The 25425-nt window shown below is 40.2% G+C and overlaps 2 protein-coding genes across 5 annotated transcripts in view; one reads left to right on the top strand and one right to left on the bottom strand.

The window, feature by feature from the left end:
* The window catches only part of FASTKD2 (FAST kinase domains 2), a 62658-nt gene extending 49071 nt beyond the window's left edge, over positions 1–13587 (bottom strand). Inside the window, exons 1-10 of one of the 4 annotated variants that reach the window (XM_082397067.1) lie at positions 13438–13587; positions 11931–12750; positions 8852–8955; positions 8050–8158; positions 7627–7750; positions 7216–7355; positions 5896–6068; positions 2812–2975; positions 1620–1829; positions 1131–1218 (exon numbers count right to left, since the gene is read on the bottom strand). In XM_082397067.1, the coding sequence (XP_082253193.1) occupies positions 1131–1218; positions 1620–1829; positions 2812–2975; positions 5896–6068; positions 7216–7355; positions 7627–7750; positions 8050–8158; positions 8852–8955; positions 11931–12650 (1832 nt within the window). In that variant the 5' untranslated portion in view covers positions 12651–12750; positions 13438–13587. The remainder of the gene's footprint in view (positions 1–1130; positions 1219–1619; positions 1830–2811; positions 2976–5895; positions 6069–7215; positions 7356–7626; positions 7751–8049; positions 8159–8851; positions 8956–11930; positions 12751–13437) is intronic. The other 3 variants (XM_082397066.1, XM_082397068.1, XM_082397069.1) reach the window with 3 other exon arrangements.
* Positions 13588–13842: 255 nt separating this feature from the next.
* Positions 13843–25425, top strand: part of MDH1B (malate dehydrogenase 1B) — a 29164-nt gene continuing 17581 nt past the window's right edge. The window contains exons 1-4 of the mRNA XM_082397127.1: positions 13843–18130; positions 21514–21648; positions 21840–21982; positions 24055–24551. Coding sequence (XP_082253253.1) covers positions 17984–18130; positions 21514–21648; positions 21840–21982; positions 24055–24551 — 922 coding nt within the window. The 5' untranslated portion in view covers positions 13843–17983. The remainder of the gene's footprint in view (positions 18131–21513; positions 21649–21839; positions 21983–24054; positions 24552–25425) is intronic.

Below are 25425 nucleotides of genomic sequence, written 5' to 3' on the forward strand. Positions count from 1 at the left end.
CTTTTGGAAAGATTAAGTTCATTGGGGGAGAAAAAGACATTTGTATCCTTACTGTCTTCTGTTATACTCTGGCTGTTATCTGAGATAAAATAAGAGAAATTTCATATCTTTAAAGGAACACTGATTCCTCACTTTTTCTCGGTACTTTAGGCTGAGAACTACTACATTATATTATTATGCCAGAACAGATGAATACCTGAAAAAGAAAAATGATCTTTCAACTTGGTCAGAGAGAAAGCCTCTTTTTGAGGGAAGATGGGTAATATGTAGAAGGAAGATAGTGGCTGAAAAAGATGGCCAAGGAACAAGCTAGATGGATTTAGAAAGGCGCAAAAGTTACAGAGCTGTGTATGAGTGGAGAGGGATGAGGAGATAAGAGTTTGAATCCCTACAGACTTTTTCTGTACCTCTCTCTACCATACTTATGTGCATGTGCTACAAAGCAGTAGGGGATGCAGGTCGCTTGGGGTCAGGATCCACGTCTGACTCATCTTTGCGTGCCCCACAGGCCCTAGTAGAGCCTTTCCGCAAAGAATGACTGAACACAGGGTGTGCGCAATATGACCTGATCCAGATGCTTACAAGGCAGAATATTCTCTCAGGGAGTAGCATCAATTTCTCCCAGAAATACCCTCTGTACTGTGTGAGTCAAGGAAACTACTTCTAACTAACTTCAATATGGTTTGATCCATATACAATACAGCTTAATTAAAAAGCTGAAGTTTCTCTACCTTTAGAAAGGTTTGGTGGTAGAGAAAAATATTTTTTGGGTATTTGATTTTAGTAGAAGCCGTCATTCTTTATGATCACTACTGCATTATCTTGTCAAAAATTTACACTGCACTGATGGTTTCAATTATATTAGCATTGTTTTATTGAACTGTTTAGCTTTAAAATCTGATTTTAAAAAATTGCCTGTTTCATTAAATGGACAACTCCAATCCACTGTCTTCAACCACAGTGTCCCACATTTACACCTAAGGGGTAGATTAATGGATGAGACGTCCCTCGGTGCATTACAAGCTCTATACAAATATAAGGTCTTTGTATTGTTACTGCTATTTATATGAAGTCTTTGAGAATTAAGATTTAAATTTAGAAAGTTCAGCAAATGCGTATGTGTAAACAACCTTTGAATATTTGTAGCAGAAGTTACCGCATCCACGTCAGAAAATGGAAGCACTTGGCTCCTGTTAGCATCCATTCTGATTTCAAAATCTGAAAGAAAAAAGTTGATACTAATTTTTCAAACACTGCTCAAAGTGATTTTTTGTTTGAAAAGGTATACTACTACTACCAATAATTATAATGGCAGCAGGTAAGCTATACTGAGCTTATTTACCATGTGCCAAATACTAGTCTGGATTGTATATGTATAATCTCACTTGTTGGTCACAGGAACCCTGTGAGATGGGTACTATTATTATTGCCATTTTACAGATAAGGAAAGAGGCTGCTGAGTGCCTAACGCATAGCACTAGGAAGTAGTAGAGTGAAAATCCACACCCAGCAGGCCAGCTCCAGAGCCAATGCTGCACCACACTAGACTGCTGCAGTAAACTCCTTATCTTTTGTCAGAAAAAAAGTAAAATAGAGGAAAATTATATAAAGTCCCATACCAATATAATAATTATGTGGCAACCATACACTTTTTGAGAAGCATCCTTCTCCCAGAAGGCTACTCAGCACCTCGGCAACCTTTGCATGTGGATGTAATGGCGTGGGGGGCAGCTGTGGCAGAACTAAGTGTGTGTCCTTGTGACAAGGAGCTTCAAGTTTTAGACAGGCAGCCAAAACATGAAGCTTGTGAACATTCCTCTCCACGTCACCTAATAAAAAAAGAGAACGAAAATATATAGTTAAGAAAAATATGAATGCTACATTTAAGAAATTGTATTAATGCACCTATAATTCTGATCACTTGCTTCGTATCAGGAGGAATCTCTCTGTGTCTCCCGAGGTCCCACAGTGTGTAGGTCAGTGCCCTGATAATGCTTTAAACTTTAAAATATCTTTCAAGGTGCTTTAGCCTCAACTCTTCACTGAACAGATGGGAAAATGCTCAGGAATGTTAAAATGCTTCCTGATTAACTAAAGGCAAAGTTGGGACTAGATTCCAGGTCTCCTGGGTTCACGGCTGTTTCCTCCACGTTAGACTGCTTGAAAAATCAGCACGTGGTGTTCCTTCTCCACACTTCAACTCTGGAATTTCATACTGTTGTTTTTAAAAGGATTTAAAATACTCTATTCCCAGATACATCATCAAATTTTACACATCTAGCCTGATATTGCTTTTCCTTATTTAACAGTAAAGACTGAAAGACAACAATTAATTTGGTTCCAAGAGTAAATAAATTCACTACTTTGGTAACTATTTGGTTTCTTGATCTAACAGCTGTGCCCTCATTACAGGCCATGAGTGACAAAGTGTTTATAGCTGCAAAAGTTGACTTAACTTGGCTTCAAACGTGACACATAAGGATTAGAAGTACAAACACCTCTGATCAAGGCATAAAGAACAACCTGAACATTTAGCCTTTGCACAGGTGCATGAAGTGTAAATAAAAAGAACAATGACGCTGTGTTTCTTATTCTTGCCGTCTATGGGCAGGATCTGTCATTAAAGGAGCCTCCGTCGGTTTGCTGGTTTGAAGCACGGCCCTTTGACTTCACCATCATTGGTCCTTTCATCAGGAGCACCCGCTCCACACGTTTTAACTAACACTGCTGCAACTGAGACCCCAATCAGAATCACCTGGTAGCCTGGCGGTACTGCTTTATTTTAGTCACCACTGTGCACTGACATCCTACCTGACGTCAACAGATCATGGATGATGTCCTTTTGAAGAAGCTGATTAATAGGGGCCAGGGGAAAATGGTTCATCAAGCAAAACGAACACACAGCATTCAACAGGTTTTCAGAAGAGATGTGGTGAAGACTACCAGTGAGAGCACTAGCCATAACTTCTAGGAACCTACAGGGGCAGAAAGGAAAGTCAGCTTTCAAATATGAAGAGTAGACAAGGTCATGGCAGAGCTAGTGAGGTGTCAGAGAACTGACAGCCTTAAGGGGATAAAACAATCAGGCTTGCAATAAGTCTTCACACATCTTTCAGGTCGGTGACTATCTCGTAATAAATACATACACTCAATAAATGTTAGCTACTACTATATGTCTTACACAGGGCAAATGTTTATAAGCGTTAACTCATTTAATTCTTATTCAAACTCTATGGGATAGGTATCATTATTTTCTTCATAATAAAGATGAGTAAACAGGCTAAGCAGGGTCAACTAACTTGTCCAAGAACACACAGCCAGGAAGTAGCAGAGACAGCACTGGAATCCAAGTTGTCAGGGTCCAGAGGCTTTTAACCATTGTGCTAGATTTTTTTATCATGAGTAAGTCTTTAAGACCTGGAACTCCACTGCAGTTTTATAATCAATTAAAATTCTCTAGCTATTAATACTCTGAGTTAAAAGAACTGATAGCCTAATCCTACCACCCGAGCTAACGTTACGCAGTATAACAAAGCAGCTAAGCACAGAGGAAGAGAGGAAAGATCAAAATTAGGTAAGGTCACGTGTGCAGGGTGGCACTGCTAATAAACGGCACAGATACGCTTTGAACCCAGGTCAATTTGACTCTTAGGGCATAAGCTATATATCATTATATAAGAAAAAAGGAAGTATTGATACTTGCAAAGTACTGTGATAGTGTACAGGAAAGAAGGTAGATAGGGTAGCTTTGGGGATAAGGAGAATTTCAGTTAAGTGGAAAAGATGGCAAAAGGGAAGACCACTTGAAACTAACGCCTGAAAGTACATGCTATTCACACTGTAATAACCAGCGAGGCTGGGGCACAGGCAGCGAGGCTCACAGCAGGGCGAGTAGGCCCGGAAGTAAGCCCTCAGTACCAGTGAGCCGTAAAGGGAAATGTCTGAGATCAACTGGGAGGTCCCGTGAGGAGCAGATGGACGAGTGAGGAAGGCTGTGACAGGCTAAGCAGGACTGCTAACAGGTCCTAGAGACAACAGTGGGGCAACACTTATTAAAGGGAGAACTGATGGAGTTTGGAGTATGCAGCAAGAAACAGCGGGGCTGCAGAGGACTGATCTGGAGCCCAGCGGTAATCACCTCTCCAGTCTCCTCGCATCCCACTTCTTATGCTGTTACCTCATGCTTCAGCGACACCAAAATCTGTGTCGTTCCCTGCACGTACTCTGCTGTTTCTTTCCTTCCTGACTCGAATATGGAGTCCCTTCTACTCAGAATGGTCTCTCCAATGTTAACTCCTATCTATCCATCTTTCAAGATCTGCTCAGGTACCAACTCCTCCAGGCAGGATGCTTGGCACCCACTCTGACCCTCCACTTCGCCAGGCTAGCATCCTGGTACATCCCTCCTCTATTCCTATATACACTGTATAAAACTCTATCACTCCAATGTTCATGCTATATTTAACTGCAAAAAGGATTATGTCTTATTCATTTTTGTCTTAAGTACATGAGTGCTTGGTACAAGTTTTCCGACTAAATGAACAAATAAACTTAGATGAGGAGGAGGAGAATGTTAGTGGAAAAGGAAGAATCAAGAATAATGAGCTAAAAACTCACCAAGTTGTATACATTGAATATGCACAGCATTTTACACGTTGTTATTCATACCTCGATAAAGTGGTTTAAAAAGCTCTAGAGCGCTTTTCAATTATGGAGCAGAGACAGGCTTATTGACAAATAATTGCAGCTATGTGTCAAGGCTCCACCAAAGAGTTATATAAGACATGACAAGCACAGGGGCTCTGATGGAGACAATTAAGGGAAGGCACATGACATGCAGTATGAACTGAGTCTTTCACAACAATGGAGAGCACAGTGGGCAGCTGCTTTTCTTGGCCCAGCACTTCTTTGATTACCTGCCCCAAAGAAATGGGCATGTGACCCAAACTCGTTCAATCAGATTTTCTCTTTTGGAAATCTGAATTTTGAGGGAAAACCACAGGGACAAAAAGCTGTTGGAGTCAAGCTACTCGATGGCAAAGAGATGGCCAGTGAACCTTGCCACTGAGACCCTCAGAACTGCCCTAGTTTATTCCTCCAAGGCCTCTATGACAGACACTCTAGTTTTTTTTTTAAATCTAACAATTACTGTGTGTCTGGCATTGCCTTAAGAACCTGACACAGGTTAACTCATTTAATCCTCATAACAACCCAATATGATTAGAAATAACTATTTCTCATCCTCATTTTAACAGATGAAGAAACTGAGGCACAGATAAGTAACTTGCCAAAGTTAAGTAGCTAATGAATCACAGAGCTAGGATTCAAACCTGAGCAAGGTGTCTCCAGGGTCTGCACTTTTAATCACTCTTCTAACAAATGACAAATGACATGTTATATGCGTTTCTGGTTTTTAATGAAACTTAGAACTGACCTAGAGAGGAAGGAAAGATGTCCTGGGTAGAAAGAAGATGAAAGAGCACAGCATGTTTGAGAAATTGCTGTGTTTAATAGTAGAAATGCACGGTTGTGGTTAAAATGAAAAGAATAGAAAGCAGTAGTTTGGGACCAAATGAAGAGTTATGGTCAAAACTAAACTATAAACTCAGGAGCTGAGGGAATAAGCTGGGGGAAGAGTTTGAAATGAAAACTCCTATGCTGAATTACCAAATATATTGCAAAGAACAAAGAAACTGGCAAAAGCAAAGCACATATCTTTAGCAAAGATAAAATAAAATTCTGTTTAACTTCATAAATAAGGAATATTATGTTTAATTTCTGGACATGGATGAAGGCCATGGATGGGTTCGCAAGTAAGAATTCATTGAGCTTCGTAATCTTTTCTATAAATACGATATGTGGCAATAAAAAAGTAAAAAAAGAACAAGTACATACTCGTGAGTCCAGCATTTGTGGAAGTGATTGAGAGAAGAATACACATGAAGAATAGAGACAAGGCTTTTCACGTTTAGGAAGCCAGGTTCATCTGCTGCTTTCTTCATAAACAAGTCCATCAAACTAACAGGTCGAAAGCCAAAGTTTTCAAATAAGATGAGGAGAAAAAGAACCTAAAAAAAGAAAGAATTGAGGGAAAACTTCTTAAGAATTACAGTATGCTATTAGCAATCTTTTAGATCTCCAAAAATTTAAACCGCAGTAGAACTGTCCTGACTGATCAAACATTCCCTTAAAAGGAACAATTATCTTTTCCTTACAAAATCTGTTCCAGTTATTCTTGAATCAGAGTATCGAGTTAACAAGCAACCTCTTTTTATAAGCTGAGAACCAGAGCACACAACGGTTTCCATATTTCCATCTCATTTAAAATAAATCTTTTCCTATACGCTTTTCATACAACAGCTCTGAAAATTACCTTTAAATACACCTCTTCTGAAGTTTTTCAAAACGACCAAGCCAATTTTGAACTGCTCTCCCTTCCAAACCTAGACACTTCCTAGATTCTAACAGATAAGAGATAACTCAAAAATTTCTATGTTCAATACTAATTTCTATAACTGAGAATAGAGCTGAAATACGATGATTAAATGTTCCAGTTCACCTCTCATTTCCCTCTTAAGTCTTTCTCACAATAAGTACTTCTCTTTCCAAAATCAATTTCCATACTAAACTCAACCTCACCCTCCAAAGTGAACTAAACCAGTGACCTAACATGGTTACCACTACTTTACTACAAAAAGAAGTTTTTACCAGCTGCTTCATTTAGATGTTTAATTATTAACACATGCCCTGAATTTTAAGGCTGTTACTCTAGAAGAAACAAGCAAACTTTCCATAAATAGAAAACAGACATGACCATTAAGTAATGACAGTTTATTCTTCAAAAAGCGTTAAGCCTCTCACATCACCTATCCCCATTATTCTAAATCTAATAAAGGAAAAGTAGAAAGACAGAAATAATCCTTAGTATCCAACCAAAGTACCATACAACCTTTTGAAAAACAAATAGAAAAACAAACTTTGGACAATATAATTTTTGTTTTAGATAGAAAGATGGTCCAGACATTGAAAATATATATTAATAGGTAACCCCCAGACAAAAATTATAAGGAGCTAGTTTTTCAAGCTGATTTAGCATTGGAATATTTTGGAATCTAAACCACTTTAAAATGATAGAAAAATTATTTCGAATGCTAAATAAATTAATACGTTTCTTGAAAGTTTCTGAGGCTTCTTCTAAACTGTTAACATACTTACTTTTTTCAACTTCCACATGTCAAAAGTTGTAGCCACATAATCTGCTATTCCCTTAAAAAGATCTATATTAACGTATTGGAGGTCTCTGCAAGACTGCAATATGCTGATCAATATTTTAAAAGGACACCCATGGATATTACCTTTAAGAATGAGTTAAAGAAACAAGAATTACCAGATGGTTTTGACTGTAGGATCCAAGATACTATATACACAGTACTTTTGTTTCTTTAGAAAAAATAGCACTATATTTTGTTAAAAAAAAAAAACAACACTATAGGCAAAAATAAAATTTAGATCTAACCATATCATCAGATATTTTTCATATAACAGCAAAGTTGTTAAAACAAACAAAACAAATATAGTCCAGAACAGATCGGATGCTACAAATCATATAAGAAAAATTCCCCTTACTTGTGACTATCTTACTGCACTCATTCAAAAGGACAATGGAGCGGTGATTCATGGCGGCCAGTACTGCAAACATGTGCTGGCTATTCAAAACAGAAAATTGGTCTAATTCTTTCAAGGCTTTCATCTAAAGAAAAGTAAACTTAGATTTAATTTTTCATTTGTGGCAAGATAAATTAAACTCCTATATTTAAATAAAAAAGGATAAAGTTTAAGCAAAATGACTCGGACAAACAGATATATAGATAAATACATGTAAATATACATACAGATAAAAATAAATCTATTTCTATTATTTCACTTTAGCAAAGTTACATCCAAAAGCACAATGTCCTCCTAATAAACTGACTTTAGGAGGTGATAGCAAATCACAGGAAATATTTTTTTCAAATTTTACACAACAGAGAAAATTCAGAAGGTATTTACCTCCAATTTCCTTTTAAGACCAATCGGTGCATCTTTTCCAATACACTTCATTACAGTTTGTAATGTGAAGACACGTTCTATTTTCCAAACTTGCTGATCAACTAGCATCCTGTCATCAAACACAATAAATACCACAGTCCTAGGATCTTAAAACCAGGAGAGAAATCTTAAAAGTCATTTGGTCCAGCTTCTACTTCTAGGCAAGGAATATGAAGCCCAAAGAAATGATCTACCTGTCCAAGAGAGTGCAAATAGTGAAAGCTCCAGGACCAGCCTAGTATTGTTTTCTCTCACATTATTTTGCTGTCTTTATGCATGAACAAATATCAGGAGACTATATTAAGACATCTCAATGCATAGTCAATGAAAAAGGGAATTAAAAATTATTCTCATCAACCTATGACATTAGATTAGGTGCATCAATTTTATAAGTTGTAAAACTTAACCTCCTTTTCAAGCTGGGCCAGTGTCATGTGACCTCCACATAGTACCCAATTAACCATTATGAACTGAGTACATATCAGTTATCACCCAGCCCACATCAGTACTATGTTTTAAGATAATTTTAGATTTTAATGTTACCCACACCTTTTATTTTATGGTGGACCCTGAAAGAAGCATTATTTCCAGCTTCACCTGATCCAGAGTCACTATTTTAAGTTTAATAAGGTATTAAAGACCATAACTACTAACAGAGTCTTCCATGCCCCCACTCCAAAAAAGGGAGCTCAACTTTCATCTTCGTTTTTGATTTAAGAGAAACAGAGAAAGGCACTTGAAGAAAGCGTAAGAGAGTTCTCACCGCAATCCTGCTCGAAGAACATCCACATTCTTGCATGGCTCCATTGCCTCTAAGATAGTTGACAAAACTGAAAGACATGTCTCATCACACTCATTGATACGTTCCTATTGAAATATAATTACAAAAATACCACAGGTGATGAGCTCATAGTAGACTATCTCACCCAAGCAAAACCACTGAACTGATGCTTTCAACTAAAGGATTAAGTATCAAACCAATAACTCACAGAGTCAGTCCACAATAAACAGCATCTTTGGAAAACAAGATGTCATATGTAAGCGAATTTTCCAAATAATTGATACACATTCTTTTATGTATCAACCCTTTTTTTACATTCTCCGTTATCACTGAAAATGATTTGATATTGATTACCTTCCTCCCCTTCTGAAATAACTTTTATCAAACATTATTTTTACCTCTTCTTGAGACCCAAAGCCATCATGATGACAACTGCAGTAATACTAGAGCTACAGGACAATTTTCCTATCCCTAAAGAATCTTACACAGCTGCGCTTACAATTTCCCTATATCCTTTCCTGGGTATCGAACTGCAACCTCAGTTGTGAACCTTCTAATTCACATCTGCTGTCACATTTTACCAGCACTACCTGGATCCCAAGAGGAGCCCAGGCTCCATGGATCCTTCTTTCAAATCCTCTGAATTAGGGTACTAATTTAGGTTCTAGAAATGGCCTAATTTAGAAAGCAAATAGTAACAACACAGCTTACCTAGTGCTCTACAATTTAATCACAACTAGCTTATACACCTCACAAGAGTACTTGTGATCACATCTGAAAGATGTATGCTCTTTTGCTAAAATTACAATACATGACTAACTAGTCACAAAGTCTCAAGTCAGAACGAGATAATGATAAGAAATGGATACTGCTGGAAGGAAAAAAGGTCTCATTCCCATGAGAGGGTTTCCATTAACAATTTATAGCATTCCATCAATATCTACTGTGAAAGAAAAGACCACTTGGCTATGTGTTTGAAGGGCAAACTTCACTGATGACATATTTCATCCCTAGCTAAAATGTCTTTGCAACATTCCAACATGTTAGTGAGATACAATTATACGTACAGATAATCTGACCCCAAATATCCACTGTTCATTCCTCACCAATGCAGATACTATGCTGATGTGAATACCTGTCCAAAATTCATTTAGAGCATCACTGACCAGGTAGAGTGACTTACTGTAATCACTTTTAAATAACTATATAGGAAACGCAGTCCACCAAAAAACACAGATATTCTGCGGTTTAAACACACACACACAACAAACAAATTAGTTCCTGGGCAAGAGCATGGAATCACAGTAATGTAAAAAGTTAAAGTTAAAAACTCTCATATACCTATGAACCCAATTCTTGAATTCTATAGTAGAATAGGATATATATCAGATCATCCTCAGGAAACTCCTGTCTTCAAAAAAAATTATTTAATTATGATCATTGAGTTCATAAGTCTGAAGAGTCCACTCTTAAAAGGTAAATGATTACTTTAATGAACTCATCTTTTCCTCAGCCGATCTGGCGTCATTTCAGTGACATCAAACAGGATACTGACTCCTTTGTTTGAAACTAAAAGTGGCTCCTTCCTCCATTCCATTTCCCACTCCCACAGTAATCTAAATACAAATTGGAGCATGTTGATGACCTTTGCTTAAAATATTTCACTGGATCCCCATTGCCTACAGGATAAATCCGAACTCCTTAGCCAGGCAGAAAAGGCTCTTCACGATTGATCCCCTTTTTCCCCAACCTCATGCCTTGCCACGACACCCAACCCCTCCTCCTTGACAACCACAGACACAATTTCCTCCCCATTCCCTCAAACTCACAACCCCAGTATTCTGTACTTCCAGCCACAATTAACTACTTTCAGCTCTGCGAACTATTCTCCAGGATTTGAACATATAGTCTTCTCTGCTTGAACCACCATCCCCTTCGCTATCCATCTTCTAAGTGCTGGCCATTTCTTGGACTCAGCTTAGACATCATCTCCTACTGGGCTTGCATTTTAGCTCTACTATGTGGAGGTGTTTGTTCATTCACGCAGCAAATATTTATCAACTACCTACAGATAGTGACACTAACAGGTATGTGACCTTGGGCAAGTTATTTAACTTCTCTAAGCCTAAATTTCCTAATCGGTAAGATGAAAGTAACAATACCTACTTTTAAAAACTACACTGAGAATTACATGAGACAATCCTCTTTTCAAACTTTGTACCTATCACTGCTTCAAACAGTAATCCTGTATCCTCCTCCCCCATCACCTCTTCCCATAATGAAGGCATACTCCTGACTAGGTTTGAAGCCCTTGTAATACATTCTCTATAATTTTCTTTCATTGCACTGAAAGCTCTATGTGGCCGTTATTTTGTAACTGTATTCCCTATGCTCAGCACCATGCCTACAACATAGTAAATGTATGACTCATCAGATGAACATTGGTTATTTTTGTAATTACCTACAAAATATCTGTTGTCCCCTCTAGGTTATAAGGGCAGGGATCATGTCTTCTATATCTTTACATCCCCAGTGACAAGTCTAGTAACTGATACATAGTTGACACCCAATAAATGTTTACTGTATGAATAAATCAATCCAGTAGTTGTGTGACTTTAGCCAAGTTGCTTAACATCACTAAATCTCTTTCCTCATCTGCTAAACTGAGGTAACATCAACCTTACAGGGCTATTGTGAAGATGAAATAAGACAACACAAGAAAAAGGTACAGGTAGTCAATAAATACTAGTTCCCTTCCCTTCTCTTCTTCTTTCAACTACCCAACCTTTCCTTGTATATTTTGTACCTCTTCCCATTTTAGCTTATTCACTATTACTCAACTCCAGAGAAGAAAAATGGGGCAAGCTTTCATAAATTTCTACAGCAAAAAGATCTGGCTAACTTAAGGTCTCTAAATCATATAATATCTATGCAGAAACAAATATAAACTACCATTCCAAAGATAAGTTTCTTTCAAGGAGGCTACATGTTTACATCCCATCATTCTTTCAAGATATGCTAAACCAAGTAAAAGTATATTTAAGGCTCCTTTTGATTTTACCTGGACCACCCTCAGCAAAGTCTGTACGAGTAGCGTATTCTGAGGAATCCCGAGCTTCACCATAGCATGAAGACTAAACAGCAGGTTGTCGTAGTGCATGATCTTGGCTTCTCTCATAATTTGTTCACACAGCTGGCTAAACGCAGGGTGGTTAAACATCAATTGTTTTTCAAAGCGCTTCTGGTCGTCAGACATCCGTTTGGCAATTGTCCACATGGCTGAGAAATAGTTACTACTAGGAAATGTAGGTGCTTTTGAAAATATATCTAACACATCACTCAGGGAATTACACTCCTGAGACAGTTTTCTACAGTTGATCGGGGTTGGTTTTGTTCTCTTGGTGAGAACATCTTCATTGGAAGGCTCAAGATGAAAGTTTTTCTTTAATCCATTATCAGAGACAAAGTGTTCTGAGTTAAAGGACAGTCTTCTAGAACAAAGTAGTCTGTCAACTGTAAGGACTGTTACAGTGCTTATGTCCTTTGTTTGAAAGCCATCACCTCCTGATTTAAAAATTAAGGCATCCTGAAAGAGATATCTAATAGATGACTGCATTCTATTATCAAAGTTACTTAAGTAACTTTGGAAAAGGTTCCAGTTTGAATAAACAATTTTTGGTCTGCAAAACCCCGAAGGATACAGCCTCACAGTTCTGCCTGTTGGAACTAAAGTACTGAATTGTCTGAGGTTCCATAAAAAGGAACCTGCTCTGTTTTTCATTTTCCTAGCCACTGAAACACTTTCAAATGGCTTTAAAGTTGTCAAGATCACACACACACGTCGCTTCTAAATATGAAAGAAAACACATGCCGTAGCTTTCCTGTAGGGGAAGGGGTTATAAGAGAGATAAAAATTAGAGTAAAACTTCTACTTAAAAATATCAAATGCATTTAACAGAGACTAAAGTGAGACCCTAGGTAGACATTAAGATTTCCGTTAAAAAGGTATGTTAGCAATATGGGCTTTCTCCATTTCTACCACAATGTGTATATACACAGTCTTAAAGGTGCAAGGTTACTTTGGAAGTAGTCGTTGTACAAATAAGGTTTTAAAAAAATAAAAAAGGAAGTGGATTTCTGACGGCAAAGTTTTCCTACAAAGTTTTCTTTGCAGTAAGGCATTTTATGTTACCACTGCCTTGAAGATGTCGTCAATGAAAAATAAGGGTTTAACCTTGATGGATACTTTTTAACACAAGGATTTAACTACAGCTAAACACGAACTGTTAAGAATAAGGACTTGGACAAGTAGAACGGCTCAGAAGAAGCAGCAGCAAACTAAAATGATGCTTGCACGAGGCCTGCGCTTGTCTGGAGACACAACCAGACAGTCTCACCGGGTCTCAGAACCGGTGTCAGGGGTCCGTCCTTCCGGAGCTGGACCTCTTAGTATTAACCCACCTCCCTAAACTTACTTCCCGGGCAACTCCTGAGACCTTTCTCTGAAAGGCAAGAAGTCTAAGGCGTAGTACGACCACCTGTTCCACCTATGCTCGCCCTCCACTTACCTTAGTTCAGAGCTCCATGGTTATACAGAAGCACAGCCATAACAGCTTCCCCGCGAGCTGAGCGTATCGCGAGATTTTACGGATCCTTCATAGGTCAAAAAGTGTTATGTTCGCGGGAGGTTGGAAATAGTTTACTTGGAGTGAAGAAAGCCTACCGAAAAACTGACTAGTTTTTCTTAGCTGCAGGGAATAGGAATGGGGGAGACCACAGAGCTTTTAATGACAGTGTATAACTGTGTACCCTAACACGCAACCTCTCCAGCTGGGCGCCAGAGTCCGCGCTCAGCTTCAGAGTGCGCCTGCGCCGGGTCCTGAGCGGCGTGGTTGCCTGGAAACGGTGGAGCAGCGGTTCAAGGCCCCGGGTCCTGGCTTCACTATGGCCAAATTCGTACTCGCTGGTGAGTGATCCCCGCGTCCGCCCGCAGATCGCTCAAAACACCGACAGCTACTCTCCTCCTATGACCGCTTGCCAGTGATCTTCTTAACTGGCTTATGTTCTAGCAACTCCAGCCTCTATATGGACCACCCAGGCTTTATTATGCTTTCATTCAAAAATGTATGTTGGGCAGTGACTGTGTACAAAGCACTGCTGGACACAGGGGATACAGTGAGGGGAAAGACACATCCCTGCCTTCGAGGAGCTTTCAGTCTCCTGGGATACAGAAGCATGTAAACAAGTACTTTTGATACAGTGTGATTAATGCAATGAGGGGTATGTGCACAGGGCTCTGGGGGGTGTTACAAGAGCTGATTTGTGAAGGTTTGGAATAGGGAGGACATTCCAGAAAAAGGCACAGAGGCTAGAAGTGTCATGGCCTCTGGATACGGAGGAAGTGACTGGACCTGGGGCAAGAATGGGAGCAGAAGCCAGATCCTTGCACTTCAAGAACACCAAGCAAAGGTGTTTGAACTGTATGCTGAAAGCAATGAGGGGTCATTTAAAATGTTTAAGCAGGAGGGTATCTTAATGAGCTTGCATTTTAGGAAACCCTCCTTGTCAGCAATGGAGGGGATGGACTGGAAATGTCCACTGGCATCCAGAAAACCACCAAAGAGGCTTTTACTGCAGCAGGCTATTGTACCTGCCTCCTTTCCTCTCAGCAAGTTTCTCAAAAGGGTAGACTGCTCTTCTATCTCCAGGTCCTCCTTCCACTCAATCTGGTTTCTACTTCTGCCTCCTTTCAGAAATGGCCCTCACCGAAGTCACCAATGATTTTACAGAAGCTGTCCGGTCCTTGTCTTATTTGACCTCTTTGATGCCTTAACACAATTGTCATCTCCCATCTGCCTGAAAACCTATTTCCTTTGCTCCTTTATTCATTCAGAAGAGTATTTTTGAGAATGTTGCATTTGTGGCAGTGGAAGGGCTGGGTTCTATAGGAGCAGTGGCAGTGGCAGGGGACCTTTCTTAGGCAAAGACTTCCCAGAAGAAGTGATTTTTTAATCAGGGTCCTGAAAGATGAGTGTTACCTATCGGAGAGGAAATAAGTAGGGAGGAGGAAAGTAAATTAGGCACGGGTAGCAGGGAGTGGGGCTGCAATGAGGAAAGCTAGTTTGGTGATTTTTGAGAGTATACAATAAGCAGAAACTTGAAAAAGATTTAGTAGGGTTGGAGCATAGAGTACAAGGAAGAGACTATCATATGTTAAGGCCAGAGTTAGATAACGTATATTCTTGTGAGCCACGTTCAATATTTTTTTTAGATGTATTTATTTTGATTTATATTTATTTTTGGCTGCGTTGGGTCTTCGTTGCTGTGCGCGGGCTTTCTCTAGTTGCAGCGAGTGGGGGCTACTCTTCATTGCAGTGCACGGGCCTCTCATTGTGGTGTCTTCTCTTGTTGCAGAGCACGGGCTCTAGGCACGCGGGCTTCAGTAGTTGCAGCATGCAGGCTCAGTAGTTGTGGTGCACAGACTTAGTTGCTCCACGGCATGTGGGATCTTCCCGGACTGGGGCTCGAACCCGTGTCCCCTGCACTGGCAGGCGGATTCTTAACCACTGCGCCACCAGGGAAGCCCTCAATATTTTAAACTTTATCTAAAGTACATGGAAGGTTTTTGGAAGGAGATACATAATCAAATTTGCATTTTATCTGAGTGTTATTGCTACAATGTGAGAAGAAAAAGACTGGATGCCCAGAGCCCAGTTAGGTACTGTAGTCCAGGAAGGAAATACTGGTGGCCTGGTCTAGGAAGGTGGGCAATGGAAATGGAAAGAAGTGAATGGATTGGAGAGATGTTAGGGAGCAGAATCTATAGAACTAGACATTTAACTAGGTGGAGGAAGAAAGGAAGGGAGAAGAAAGAGTTAAAATTATTCCCAAGCAGTAGTTTGCATAACTGGGTAGATGGGAAATCATTGAAAAACAGCAGAAGAGTAGGCTTTATACTCTGGATACTGTTAATACTCTTAAATAACTGGGTAGATGAACATAAAGAACATAAGGAGCAAATTTAGTAGGGGAGTGGTCGCAAAATCTGTCATAGACATGCTGAGTGCCTATGAGACATTTAGAAGGAGTTGAAAAAATACAGGAGGGTGTAGACATCTAGATAAGGAGATAGTTCTGAACTGGAAATACAGATTTCTACTTGAAACCAAAGGAGTGGAGGAGATTATCCAGGAAGGATCATAGAGTATGAAGATAAGATGCCTTGTAAAATGCTAACCTTTTAATGCATTAATAAAGGAATAGGAACCTAAAAGTGTAATGAGGAGTGGCCAGAGAAGTAGGAAGAAAACCTGAAGAATGCCCCCACTATAGTGGGTATTTCAAGAGTTGAAGGGAGACAAATGCTACCAAGGGTCAACAAGAAAAGGATCAAAAAGTACCCATTGGATTTAGTGGCATGGAGATCCATGGTGACCTTCTAGAGAATTATGGGAAAAGCCAGATTGCAGTGGCATGAGAAATCAATGGAAGTGAGGAACTGGGGATGGCAAGTGTAGAGAACTATTTTAAGAACTATTTCAAGTTTTAATAGAAAAGGGCAGGTAGAAGGCAACGACTGAAGGGGGTCATGGGCTGTTTGTTTCTCAGGACAGGAGAAACTTAAATATAATGAGTATATTTTAATTATGGTAGAAACAGGCCATTAGAAACAGAGCTAAGATGTTAGAAAAAGGGGATAACCAATGGAGGTGGAAGAGGGTGGTGTTCAGAGCATAAGTGGTGAGATTGGATCTGGATACGAGGTAGGATCTCTCTCCCACTGAATAGAAGAAAGAAGGAAAGGATGAGTCCAAATGCAGATAGGCTAGTAGGTTTGATGGCAGGAGGTTGGGGGATTTCCCAACTGGTGCCTTTTTGTATGATTTGGTTTAGTTTGCGTAAAGTAGAAAGCAGAGTTTTCTGTTGTCTTCTGATAGTACAGAAAAATATTGGCAAGAAGGAAGAGGCTTGAAGGAAGTAGACAGTTTGGAATGGTAATTATAGAGACCAGAAGAGAGTGCTGCCAAGGGAAACAGAGGGATCTCCAGGAAGAGTTGAGGGCCAGTTGAGACTGGTGACCATGAATTTATAATGGTGCCACTCTGCTTGGTTCTACCATGTTTATCCAGGGGTGCCAAGTACATGAAACCCAGGCACAGAAAAGGCAATTTACTGGGTTCATTCAGGGTGAGGGGCTTTTACCAGGCTTACTTGCCAGAAGCCCAGTGGGGCAAGAGAATTGAAGACATGAACCAGAAGAGTGGTCTGAATTCATGAGCCATGGATTTGAACTAAACAGGGAGGCTAATAGCCAGGGGGAGTTTGAGAGGGGTTGATGACTTAGAAGTCACCAAGAGGTTGAAGAACTGGTGATTGGGAGTAATCGGGGAAGAATGCTATAGAGAGGGTTCTGCCCTTGGCCCCTGCCCCTCCTACTCTACCGGACATCCAGTCCCACCAACTTTAGTGGCTGTCACTTTCTCTGTGTTTATGCCTGCAATATCTGTATCCTAAGCTATTACATAAGGCCTGCTCTTCAGATTTGCAGGTGCAGCTGCCTGCTGGTCATATCCACTGAGATATACTACAGATACTTCCAGCTGCACTTTATAATTTAAACTTCTCACCCATGATTTCTCTCTAGTAAGGTCAGGATCACCTACCCACGCCAGAAAAAAGAAGTTAAGCCAGACTCTTCTGTCTCCCGCCAATTCTCCTTCCCCTTCCCCCAATACTCTCTGCACACATATCAAGTCCACATGTGATTTTACCACCACTCCTCACTTCACACTTTGCCTTTTAGTAGCTACTAATGAGTAGTTCATTATGAGTAGTTCATGCTTAATTAGTAGCCTGGCAGCCTCTTAGAGGAAGTGAGGTCTAATATAGCACTGGAGGAAAATAAATATTCAATAGTCTTTTTTCCTTTCCACATTTTATTACTAATGATTCTGATCTCCTATGAAATTCATTTTATTTTGCCAATATAATAAAAATCAAAAGTTTATGTTATGGCAGTTTATGCTATAACTCTATATAAATTATATTGTAACTGTGTGATTGATTCTGTAATTATATGACAAATACTTGTAACTACATGATAATTTCCATGTGATGAAAGAAAATATTGCTAATTTGAATTTTTTAGGTAGAGCAGATTGCCCATATTATGCTAAAGCAGAACTTCTGGCAGATTATTTACAAAAGAATCTTCCTGATTTTCGGATACATAAAATTACACAACATCCTGATGTTTGGGAGGTAAGAGGCCTTTACAGTTTGTTAAACTTACACACACAGAAAAATGTGCTCTGATTTAATTAAATATTAGCTAGTGTATCAGATAGCTTTCCAGTAATGAATGTTCATGTACTATTGATATTTTAATATTAGTAAAATAAGTACTGACTTATCAGCCTCAAAACATTATTTATATTTTTTTCCTAGTACCTAATAGAACAAATGAGGCCCTAACCTGTAAGTAGAATAAATTTGGCTGGTATTTTTTCCCCCAAGAATCCACATAGCTTATATTGCACTTTTTAACTTTCAATTCTCCTTCATATTGATTTCTAATGACATGAGGGACTTGTTTATTTGACACACCCTTCTTTGGGACTGAGATGGAAATTTGGGTGAAGGAGTTTCCTTTACTGGGGAGTGTTCTTGGGAACAACATCCTTAGAAAGAATGAGGGCAGCAGGACTGGGCAATGGCAGAAGTTGAACTGCCATCCAGCTCTAACAAAGGGCTCAGCCAGCCCTACAGGGAACTCTGAAGCTGGGATGGCCCTTCAGAGATACCCCCCCAAACAGGCAAGGAGGCCAGGCTTTTGTTCTCCTACAGCTAGCAGTCATAGGATGTGGGCTGCCCTGGGGAAGAGACTTAACCTTCGGCAAGGGAACATCCTTTGGTTGAGGTCAATTTCCAGAGAGAGACTCAGCACTGAGCCATCAACAGCCAATACACCTCGTGGCAGGGGGAATGAGTGCCTTGGTCACAAAGGAGGAATAGGGACTACGCGTGACAGGATCTGCTAGTTCACCAGTTGTGCCTTTTGGATCCCCATGCTGCATATAATACGTTCACACCATCTGGGAACAGCTCTTCCAGAATTCTGGTTGGCATCTCTCCCCGGGGAAACTTTATAAGAGGAAGTTTAGTTAAATGAACAATAGTCTCCACAGCACATCATTTCAGCACTACACATCATTCAGCACCATAATTGACTCATCACCTTTCTTCTCTTCTATCCATTGTAGATTCCCCTTACCCTCTGCTGATTCAGGTGACTTATTAGGTGTGGTGGTGACTTACACCTGTATCCTTAGGGGTCTGAGCCCTCGTCTCTAATCCCTTTTCAGGATATGACTGTTGCACCTGTCCATTTGCTGTCAAAATTGAGCAAGGCACTACCAAGGATGCCCCAATGGATTACATAGATGCCAACCATTCTTTCCTGCCCACATTGGGTAATAGCTGCCCTACATGCTCCTGATCAACAGGGGCAATTACCCCTTCCATGATGGTAACTCCTTTCCTTACTGGCTGATCTCTTGGCACAGGAGCTCTAAGTGACCATGTGGCAGCCATAGATTAAAGTTTAACGGGACTCTTCCTGATAGAAGCACCCCTCACCCTGGGTGGGTCACTGGGAGTGATGGTAAGCAAGGTCACTCTTAATTCCATTCTTGGTTCTTGGATTCATGTATTTGACCTATTGGGGCAAAACTCTATTGATTTGTGGTATATATTGCATCCTGAAAGATGGTACCCCCATCCTTGCAAGGTATCAGTCTCTAAGCAGGTGCCTGTATCTTCAGTGTGTTGTTCCATCCCTCTATCATGCTGCTAGATGTTTCCATATATGATAGGGCCAGTGGGTCCCTGGTTTCATACCCAATGTCATACATCCTTTACTTTAAAATGGGTTTCTTGGTTCAAAGTGATGTTATGCAGGATCCCATGTTGGTAGGTTAAATATTTTGAAAAGTCTTGAACAGGGTGCTGGCCAAAGTCCTACAAACAATAAAGGCATTTCTTTATCCAGAATATATGTTAATTAAAATCAAGGTGAATCACTGCTCTTTCCAGGGTAGAAGGGGTCCAATGTAATCAGACTGCCACCAAGAGGTTGGTTGTTGTCTTTGAGGGATACTGCCATTAACAGGAGGTCAGCGTTGATCTCTGTTAATGGCAGCAGCAATGGCTAGATCAGCTTTGATGAGTGATAGCTTGTTTTCTCAGACCATTGCATAAGCTCTAACTTTTTCATGTCCCCATTGTGCCTTCAGCTGTCTAAGTTATCTTACTGCTGGGTTGGTTAGTGCTTCTGTCATAATAGATGTTCTCTGGTGGGCACTGCCCCCTGTCCTCTTTTATTTCAGAATTCTATCATCCCAATTGCCATGGGGCCCAGCTCTATAACAGCATGTCATTTAACAGCCATGGCCCAGGCTTCTCAGTGATGCTGAGACCCCTCTCATCAGTGCATTCCTTGTCACTTTGGTGAATGTAGTGTCCTCCAGGCCCTTCCAGAGAACATAGGTGACCAATAGTTTTCCAGCCTTCCGTCATAGCATATGCACTCTAGCGAGCCCATTTTTTCTAAGCTTTTTCATCCCTTCTTCCGTGGTCTTCCATGACAGTTCTGGCATTTCCATTTTATTTCATCCCTTCCTCCAAGCTTTGAAGAGCCATCCTAGCAACATGTTAGCACTCTCTTCTGAGGTCTTTGTCGGGGTGTACACTCTTGAATCGCAGAAGTGTGATTCATTTTGATAAATTCTCTCTTGTTCAGCTTTATGTTCCACTCTTGATTCAGCACCCTCAGGGTCCAGTCCTGTACATATTCTTCCAGCTCCTGCCAGGACATCACCATGCCCTGCTTGCTGCTGAAGGTCCTTTGAGGTAGAGTCTCTTTCTTCTAGACTCCCAGTATTTCACTGGTCAGGCTACGTTGTGACTAGAGGGGCCATGGGGGAATCATCATGGTGGAAACATCAACAAGGGAAATTCATTTGTAAGATTTTATTTGTAAGGTAGCTTCATTATACATTCCTCCAAAAACAAGAATGTTGCCATGTACTTTGCCCATAGAAATGTTGCATTCTGTCTCTATGCAGATATTGTCATTGGAAGGCCTGGTGTGCACAAACCAGATAATGATGACTTAAACTTTTTCTACTAAATATTATCAGAAATCCACAGATAATTTTTAGCTCATTAATTCAATCTAAAAAATATAAACTATACTCACATATTTGGAAAGCAATATCAAATTTATATGGCCCTAAAACCAGAGACATCTCATACAGAAAACCATTTGAGTTGGAAAACTTGGCTTCTTTTTTAAGCCAAACCCTTGCACTTCAGGTCTACTCAGGAAAGAGAGCAACATTCAGTACCTTTATTTGGTTGATGAATTCGAAGAATATTCTTTCTTACTTGATTAATTTGTTACTCAGCTCATCACTATTTCTATATTTATATTTTACAGTTTAAAGATATCTAAATTTTATTATGTATACACAGAGGTAGTAAAAAAAAAAAACTAGTATCTTAATGTTTGAACTCTAAAGTATTGAATTGAATTCCAAGGCAGATTCAATGTGTGACTTCTCGTGGACTATATCTTTCAATAGGAGTGGCTGAAAGAGTTGTGTAAAAAGAATACGTGGAGTCACAAAAATTCCCCCATCATCTGGAGAGAGCTGTTGGATCGTGGAGGAAAGGGTTTGCTTTTGGGAGGATATAATGAGTTCCTAGAACATGCCCAGGTATACAAATTAAGTTGATTTATCTGTCTAAAACATTATCGTTCTCTCCTATTATTATATTTTTCAAATGTCTTGCTTTCTAAGGTATTCTCTCAGCTCTCTTTTTACTCTATTTGGGCTTTAAACAAGAACTCTCCATTATCGCCATTGTCAGCTATTCTGGTGTTGATTTTTTCTTTCCCAATATTTAGCTTTACTATGGTGTCACCTCTAGCATGACGACTGAGCTGATGAAGACAGTTGCTCAAGAGAACCTGGGGACACACATAGAAAAAGAGCTGGAGAAAGAAGCCCTGAAAGGTCTCATCAACCCCTTGCAGGTCTGGATCACCAGGTGGGACCGTCAAATCCCAGGATTCGTGACGTTGGCTTTTTATGTTTAGAAGGACAATGATGTACGATTCATTACATGATGGAAGAATATCTGAGTGTCAAGTTTGAGATTTGGATGTATGTATACAAATATTATAGATATGTAATATATGTATATGCATATATATCCCCAAGTGTAGCCCCATGTATGAGTGTTAGACTATATATAGGTTTAATGTGTATGTAATATGCATATAATACACATACATACCAAATCTAAGAGCAACCTTATAGCAAAATATTTACTTTGCATAACTGTCTCCAGCTCTCCTGCCCTCATTCTGTGCGTCTCACGCTGTCTGCTGCTCATACCATCTTGCTCTTCGCCTCCCTGTCCTTCCTTCCCTCTCCCTTGTTTCCTCCCTTCCCTCCCCCGTCTTCCTGACTGTTGCCCTCTTCCTCTTGCCCACTTGCGTTTGCTCCTCATCACTCTCAGTCTCAGTGGTGGGTGGACACATTCGATGTTTGTTTCATTGCTTTTTCTCTCTATCTCTGTGCTCTGCCTCCCTCTTTGTCCTTCTGCTGTCCATCTTGCTCTATCTCTCCCTCCCCCTTTCCTTTCCTCACCTCCCAATCTGTCTCTCACACTGCCCTTCTTACTCCCTATGTGTGTATCCTAATATACAGGCTCATCTGAAAAATTCTTTGTTATTATGAAAGATTTCAAATGCAGAAAAGAACTGAGAATGATGTAATAACTGTCCATGAACTTTACACCCAGATTTAATAATATTACATCGGCTTTAGGATTTTTTTAATATTTATTTATTTATTTGGCTGCGCTGGGTCTTAGCTGCAGCACGCGGGATCTTTATTTGCAGCATCCGGACTCCTATCTGCGGCATGCGGGCTCCTCCTTGTGGCCTGCGGGACCCAGCTCCCCGACCAGGGATCGAACCCGGGCCCCCCTGCATGGGGAGCACAGAGTCCTAACCACTTGACCACCAGGGGAGTCCCTAGATATTTTTAAAGGATTAAAATGGTACAGATGCTCTTGAAAACACCACTGCGCCTCTCTCCAAACCCACTGTGAAAAATTGCCCAGATGCATTTCCAAACTCCCCCTCAGTGGTCATTAGGGCTCTCAGTTATCAGCCAAGCTATAGAGTACTCAAATACTGGCTGAATTGTGGGTGCAGATACATGATACCTCGCCTGTGTTGATCCTAGCCTTCTTTATAAGGATTTGGAAAAATAGGCCTTTCTAAAAGATGTCATTACTTTGCAGATAAGGGTACAACATAGAAAAGAGTTATGGTTAAATGAAACTGATTTCCTTATCTTTTTTTAAAAAGAATGTAAACACGTAATTACAGTAATATGACACAGTTCTTTTAAATTTTGCTTTCTGCCTATTCTATTTAATTTGAAAAGCCTTATAAACAGGTACATTTCTTACTTTGGTATTGTTTTCAGATGGCCAAAGCAAGAAGTTAGCAGTGAGAATTATTTTGTTCTACTTTTGATTTCTAGCCTTAAAAATGTCTGTGCAGCTGTGTATGCCAATTTAAGATATTAAATCACCCTATTAATGCACATGCAGAATTGTATCTATTAAGAATAAAGCCTGGGGACTTCCCTGGTGGCACAGTGGTTAAGAATCCGCCTGCCAGTGCAGGGGACACGGGTTCAAGCCCTGGTCCGGGAAGATCCCACATGCCACGGGGCAACTAAGCCCATGAGGCACAACTACTGAGCCTGCGCTCTAGAGCCCGTGAGCCACAACTACTGAGCCCGCGTGCCACAACTACTGAAGCCCGTTCGCCTAGAGCCCGTACTCCGCAACAAAAGAAGCCACTGCAATAAGAAGCCCGCGCACCACAACAAAGAGTAGCCCCCACTAGCCGCAACTAGAGAAAGCCCGCGCACAGCAATGAAGACCCAACACAGCCGAAAATAAATAAATAAATAAATTTATAAAAAAAAAAAAAAAGACTTCTATACATGGTTGGTACTTTAAAAAAAAAAAAAGAATAAAGCCTGAAAAGGAGCAAAAGATTTAACCATTCGTAATCGGCTTTGCATTTTCATTAGTGCATCGGCGCCTGCCTGCTACAACCTAATTCCCATCTTGACAAGTGGTGAAGTGTTTGGACCGCATATGGAAATTAGCATAAACCTATTTGACAACAAGCAGGCAGAAGAAAAACTCACAAGCCTTGTGAAAGAGGCTCAGGACCTGGCGTCGCCCTTCCTGCAGAGTGTGTCCGTCTGCACCCGAGCGGAGGAGGCCTTCCGCCAGGCCCACGTGATCATCTTCCTCGACGACCACGTGGACAAGGAGGTGTACAGTTTAGAAGACTGCATCCGAAGCAGGGCTACTCTGTGCCACCTCTACGGATCCCTGATTGAGAAAAATGCTCATGATTCCGTCAGAATTATTGTGGGAGGAAAAACCTTTGTGAATCTCAAAACGTCTTTGCTTATGAGATACGCTCCAAACTTCGCCCACAATATTGTCGCTGTGGCCTTGGGCGTAGAAGGCAAAGCGAGGGCGGAGCTGGCCAGAAAACTGAAAACGACTCCCTCATGTGAGTGAGCTCCCGTTTCCGTGTCTGGTTTTAAACAGCGTGATTTCACAGCAGCTAGGAAGAACACTGTCCCCTCTAAAATCAGTCGGGATATCTGGACTACAAAGTATGAAGCAGAGGCAGAGAACTTCTGATTGTGTGATTTCACTACTGTGCATTTTCTTTCTACTAGCTTTTATGACTAGCTGATCTTTTCCCATCATTATAAAAATTAAGAAACAAATACTTAAATAAGATTTCTATTTTTCAAGTAGTAATTTGAAGCTTAATATTCCTTTTTTTTTTCTTTTTTTTTCCGTGATAGTAGTCAACCAACGTAATGGGTGTTTTTTAAAAAAATACTCAGGGCTCTGTTAAAGTGACCCCACCCCACTTCCCACCTGTGTGACTTGAGGCAAATCACTTAACCTTGCTGTGCCTCACTTCCTCACCTGTAATATGAGGATGTAAATAGCACCTACATCCTAGAATTGACGCAAGGATTTAAAGAGATAATATTTCTAAAGTGCTTGGAGGAGTGCCTGACACATGGTAAACATTTGCAAGGATAGTAAAGTTGTTAAGGTGATAATGCTATTTGATCAGTTTCTGCTCCTAGTAATCTTTGTACTTATAGAGGTCAAAATCATAGGAGGATGAGACAGAATCAGAAAATGGATTTTTGTATCTAAAGGGGGAGTGCTGTATCTAAAAATATTTGTCATATTTGACAGACTTTAGCTATTTGTGCCCTTAGATGGAGCAGGTGCAACGAAGTCTATTGAGAATGCCAGGAAGTGCAAGGCATGACATCAAGCAAAATTGGGAAGACAGTAAAATGTGAGCCTAGAATGCTCTCAGTCAGAGCTATAAAGGACTTTGGTGAGCCCCTCAC

The sequence above is a fragment of the Balaenoptera borealis genome, assembly GCF_965194805.1.
Source record: "Balaenoptera borealis genome assembly, chromosome: 6".
NCBI lineage: Eukaryota > Metazoa > Chordata > Mammalia > Artiodactyla > Balaenopteridae > Balaenoptera > Balaenoptera borealis.